Below are 6,011 nucleotides of genomic sequence, written 5' to 3'. Positions count from 1 at the left end.
AATCAATTTATTAAAAGAAAATAATAAAAAAAAAACTCAGTTCTTATCAATTTTAATAATTATTCTATATACCCAAATTATAGTAAAGTTATTAAATTTAATGACCTTTAGTAATTTGTTAATAACATAACACAATTATTAAAAAAAGATATAATTATAAAAAATAATAAAGTTTGAGTTGTTTTTATCATTTTCCCTAAACTTCTATATTTATCATTAATTTTTACTTCATTTATTTCAACCGTTTTACAATATAAATAACTATAATATTATCTTTTTATTTCATTTTCATTTTGCATCAAAGGAAAAATAAGAAAAATATAAACACAATAGTAAAATTATTTTTAAAAAGGATTGAAAATAACAACAAAAAGATTTAATCTCAAAAGATTATAATAAATTTACCGTTTTAAAAGGAAAACCAAATTAAACAAGTCCTCAAACTTAGAAATTTTTTTATCTTTTTTTTTTACAACACCATATCCTAATAATTATTATAAATAATTTTGAAATATCAAGAGAAAAGTCTAGTGTTTTTCCAACCTAGGCAAGCCAAGTGACGACTATTTCCATGCAATAAACCCATGCATATGATCGACCAAAGAGATTCAATTACCAAACATAAATAAAGCTCTCAAAATAAGCTTTTTAGACTTCATTAAGCAAATCATGAAGCCTTTTAAGAATAAAAATAAAATAAAATAAAATCCAAAAACCCAATACGATACTTCTATAAGAAGCTACAAATTTATATTTTTTTTCCCCTTAATTCCAAAATCAGTTACAACTGTGTGCAAGTTGCACAAGTTAAGTTAGCCAGGATTTCAACCTCATAGGAAAAAACAACAATATTTCTATCATGCGCTACAAATGTTTATTCACTCAACCTTTTTTGCAGAGTCGATTTCGCTACTATCTTGAGATGATGAAGCACTCTTCGATTCGTTGAATTCCAACAACTGCAAATTTTTAACACAACAATTGTTTTTTACTTTAACTAATTGGGATAAGACAACCAATTACATAATAATTAATGTCAGAAACAGAAACATGATAATAATATCTCTAAGGGTTTGATTCAAACAAACCGGTTGGACTTCACCATTCCATATGACATGAGCTGCTAAGAATCCTATTACAGCTGGTACAATATAGAGAAGTGCAGGCTGAAAGGGTAGGAAAACGCAACATTTATTATCAGATGATCAATCAAATAGAGTACTTCAGGGTAGAGTTAATTTTCTTAGGATATCGTCTGGAACATGTAAAGTTACCTGTGCAGCCTGGAACCAGTTCATGACAACAATAGTAAGGACCAAACCAACTGTATATCCTAGAAAAGCACTCTTAAAATACTGGCTGTCTTTTCCTCTGGACACATCAAACCGCAATGCCAGAGCTACGAAAATACCTGAGCAGGAAACATACACATAACCAATTAATAACAAGAGGCAGAGCTGTGCTTTAAAATGGTTATTGGACAAGCATTATAATGCATGCTCAAGATTCAGAGATCATAGTTTGGCAGTGTGTTTATTCAAAAAGGTTGAAAACCAAATCATAGGGCACCAAACACCAACGTCTTAACTTGGAATTTGGACATTTTACCAGGAATTACAATATCACCAAGCCCAAGCATGGAAAATGGACGTTTAGCATCTGCTGTTGGGAACAACAGCTACAGAAGAAAAAAGTAGTTATGTTATTAGTATGGTAATAAAAGGAAAAAGCCATATCAAATGCCACATTATCAACACAAACACATAAACCAAGGCCAAATAAATTTTTTATCAAGTAGAACAACTAACCTTTATAGGAGCATCAAATGATTTTGCAACACTAACCATAACAGGAGTGAAGAAAACCCAGAAAATATCATATACAAAAAGTCCAGCCTGTAACAAGTAGGGCAAAAAGAAATGTCAAAAGCAATAACACCTTAAGACCAGGATATTTAAGAAGTGTTTGTCTAATGCAAGGAATTGCAAGATAGCCTACTATAACACATCACAGTAGCCAGGCAATCAAAAGTGGGTAAAAAATAATAACAATGCATCACTAGTTGTCAATTATCACAATTTATATAAATTATATAAGGTCTCCACAACCAGCAAATGAAACTTCTTACCAGGAGAATGACACCAGTCTTAAAAGACCCAAGGGAAAGCATTTCAATACCCTGCAAAAAGAACAAGATAAAATCCTTCACTCACAGTACACAAACTTTAACCATTTCTGCCTCTAGAGAAAAAAAGAAAATTTAAAACTTGTAAATAAGAAGGAAAAGAACCTTAAGAGTACGTTTGGTACAAGGTTAAAAATTAGAGGTTAAATGTTACTCTTGTATATTTTAAGGGAGTAATTATTTCAGGAGCAAAAAAATAATAAATGGTATAACAATTATGGTGTTTGGTAAAAGGTTAATATGAAAGCTTAAATAAAGTTATATAAATATCTGTTATTATGTTTTTATTAACAAATAATAAACTTATTATTTATTCATAAATTAATTAGTTTTAAAAATATAATCAACATAATTTTTATTATTAATTATAATTTTTTACATTTATATATGGGCAACTTGAAAAAATATTGATAAATATGCAAAATATAACCTAATACGATATATTATTTAAAAATTAAAGATATAAATAAATAATATCAATAAAAAAATAAAAGATTGTATATTAGTGTTTATTAAATTTTGTTAACCTAGTCAACAAGGTTAACATTTACCCTTTAACCCTTAAGTAGGGGTAAATGTTAAGGAGGTTAAAAATTAACATATTCTGTAATTAGCATCCAAACATCATTAATAAGAGGTTAAAGGTTACAGGGTAATAATTACCCCCTTTAAAACCTCGTATACACGTCCCCTGAGGAAAATCTTTTTCCTATTTGACAATCACAATGCACGTGCTTCACATGTATATGCATGAAGATAGAACTTGCAAATTGCAATGTATAAGTACGACAATTTATTAGAAAACAACCTGCTAGTAAGGACAAAGTAACACTCAATGAAATTACTTAAATCATGTACTAGCATTGCGACTATTATGCATGGAGAAAGTTACCAACAGCCTGAATATATCTTGCAATTACAATGGTAACTGATAGAATGTACAAGCAGAACTGTCAAAACTAATTAAGCAATACCAGATCATATTTAATACATGACTAGTTCAGGTAACATCTAACCATCAAACATTGGAGAAAATGATAGAAAACATGAAATTACCAGGGTAATAAACAAGTGACTATGATGCAAGCAGCATACTTCTAATGCAGAACAGACAAAACTAGAGATAATTTCACAAGCAACTGAAGCCAGAGAGGAATAGAAGAAAACAACAGTTTACAAATAAATATCAGCAACAATGAGATTTGCTTTAAGAGATGTATACCTGAATACAGAAAGCCAAGCCCAAAATATTGTTAGCTAGCCAATGCTTCTGAGAAGCATACCATGCACAAAAAAAGGTTCCTGGAATTGCAGCAACAATCTGAGATCTTGTGAACTCAATCTCCAAAGCTGTGTAAGAAAGGTATGAGGAAAAACATCATTCTGCATAATGCAAGCAAGATGTCAAACGGATCAAATAAAAATTGCGGCTTGGAAGACAGATTAGATGCTTTAACATGCAGACAATAATCATAACAGGAAAAACATCAGGTGCCACCAGAAACCAAAACATACATTTGAAAACTAGTCAGACTCATCCAATTGAATTCTTAATCTATGGACAGAGTTTGAGTGGCAAATACAACTACAGAAGACACAGGAACTTTGGCACGATCTTTCAAATACAAGCAAAAGAAATTAAAAAAACTGAACCTTGTCAAGTTTGGAGGGGTATGCATCTGACATCCTAACTTGTTAAAATCTAAACTTTATAGGCATAAAATAGGAACGAAAAATTATCCCTTCATTACAATCATGAAGGTTCCTTTCCCAGTCGCCTTGTGTTTTAATTGCAAAACAACAAAAGGTAACATCCTTATGGAAAACATTTTCTGCTGGAAGAGGCACAGCAGCCAGTGTTGCTTTTAAAAAAACAAGGTCAGGCAACAAAATCCATTACAATCACGTTCAAAGATGCAATTATTTGAGAAGCATTCTCAGCAAGAACAATATAAAAGCTTTGGCCAAAGGGAGAGAAGAAAGATATTAAAGAGAAAGGTAGCATGTATGGCATGCATGCTCAGACATGTGCATTTACTTTCTTCATCTATCATTTTCCTTCTCTCTTTCAACCAAACCTCTTTTTCCAACTCTCCTTTCTCATTGTCTCTCTATATCCTCCCCCATTCCCAACTCAAAAAAAAAAATGCAGTATCAACAATAGTGGAAGCAGAATGAAATTTAAAATCCAAAGTAATCACACTTAAAAGAGAAATAGAGAAACATACAACGAAAATATGGAAAATGCCAGGTAATCAGATCATCATTCCAATGCTTTGGCAAATATCGCTTAATGGCTGGTAACAATGTTGCCCTGAAAAAAGTAGCAGTGATAATAATAGATGAAGAAAAAGATTTAAATGGGTCATATCAAATGCGTAATCTGTAAAATAACACATATGGAAAGAACGTACGAAAGAGCAATGATTCCAAGCACAAAAAAGTAGCAGGTCAATACAGCATTAACCAAGTCTTTTGAAAGAAACTTGAAGAGTAAGAACAATGATAATAGCATTGCACTGCCAACAAAGGGAAAGCGCATTGCATGTTCATTAGACATCGTCTCCTGCAAGATTAGACATCACACGTTTCCATTAAGCTTCCCCTAGATCCATCGGAATAGGGAGAGAAATTGAGTAAAGCTGTTGTTACACTTACTGAAGGTGGAGTTGGCTTGACTGATCGGTAGCACCCAACATATACCGCAAGGCATGCAGTCAAAATGACATTTAAGTTTGGGTCTACCTTCACAAGAAGTGGTGCCAATGTTAAACCTGCATTTAAGATCATAAATATCATAAGCAAGGGAACAAAGGACCAAGTTCCCAAACATAACAGGCTAAAAAAAAAAAAGATATTACCACATATATCATAATCATGAAAAAAGAGCTATTGCTCAGAGGACTTGTTTGCACTCACTTATCTCTCATCTACATTGAATTATAACCATTGCTTCAACAGCAAACACCTCACATAATTATGGGATTCATCTACAACACATAAAATTCTAAGCAACTCTACTAAACCCAGCCCAACACCAACTGGGGACAGTTATTCTTTACATGAATCCTTCTCTCCAGTCCTTTCAGGCAACATGAATAAATCTATCTATCCATGATGAATAGAATAAACAGAGAGCTGCCTCCGAAAAAAGGGAGATTAGACTGCATGCTAATCATCAATAATGTACAGAGCACAGTATCAGGTTGAAAAAAAAAAAAAAAAAAGAAAGAACACAAACCTGCCAGAGCAAAATTGGCGAGACGTTCATTGTTCTTCATTGTTCTCTAATTTAATAATAGCCTCTCGAGAAAATTTAACAAATCAAGATGTCTGTAGCAGCCCAGCGAAGTGAAATCTGTTGAAATAGAGTCACTTTACGATCCAGAAGCTGCTACTGAATGTAAAAAAGTTAAAAATGAAATCAAGTCATGATCAAAAAAAAAAAAAAAAGAACGTGAATTCAGCATAAAATAAATAAAACAAAAACTCTCATTTATTCATAATTGAGATCAATTACACTCTGCTTCCCACAGTAGCGAACATATTAATACTGATCTATGAGATTCAAACTAAAATTCTCTTCCACAAAATACGAAAAACAAAAATAATAAAAATAAAATCCTTGTCGGCCCTCAATTTTCTCGGCAACCAAACAGATATAAAGAGTCAAACAGAGAGAGATGTACCTGAGATTTGTCCCCTTTCTCTCTCTAATTGTTATTGCACAAATAGATCGGGAAGAGGTCTCGTCCAACAGGAGTGAGAGACAGATAGAGTTAAAAGAGAACGAAAGCATTGAAGTCAGCTCCAGAGCCATCACCTC

The 6,011-nt window shown here is 32.2% G+C and overlaps 1 protein-coding gene across 5 annotated transcripts; it reads right to left on the bottom strand.

Annotated features, from left to right (window-relative positions):
• Positions 1-702: 702 nt before the first annotated feature.
• LOC110603248 (signal peptide peptidase) lies at positions 703-6,011 on the bottom strand. Of its 5 annotated transcripts, none has more exons than XM_021740951.2 (12): positions 5,875-6,011; positions 5,427-5,582; positions 4,844-4,959; positions 4,600-4,751; positions 4,414-4,499; positions 3,408-3,535; positions 2,129-2,179; positions 1,809-1,895; positions 1,609-1,678; positions 1,275-1,411; positions 1,089-1,166; positions 703-959 (listed from the first exon to the last, which is right to left on the bottom strand). In XM_021740951.2, exons 2-12 carry the CDS (start codon positions 5,464-5,466, stop codon positions 879-881), a joined length of 1,026 nt encoding a protein of 341 aa, XP_021596643.1. In that variant the 5' UTR covers positions 5,467-5,582; positions 5,875-6,011; the 3' UTR covers positions 703-878. The 5 variants fall into 5 exon arrangements, with proteins under 5 accessions (XP_021596643.1, XP_021596647.1, XP_043806985.1 ...); XM_021740955.2 differs by having other exon boundaries at positions 5,427-5,579; positions 5,875-6,004; XM_043951050.1 differs by having other exon boundaries at positions 5,427-5,576; positions 5,875-5,995.

The sequence above is a fragment of the Manihot esculenta genome, chromosome 2 (genome assembly GCF_001659605.2).
Source record: "Manihot esculenta cultivar AM560-2 chromosome 2, M.esculenta_v8, whole genome shotgun sequence".
NCBI classification, from domain to species: domain Eukaryota; kingdom Viridiplantae; phylum Streptophyta; class Magnoliopsida; order Malpighiales; family Euphorbiaceae; genus Manihot; species Manihot esculenta.
The sequence above is the reverse complement of the archived record's forward strand: the minus strand, read 5'-3'. Positions and strand labels throughout refer to the sequence as shown.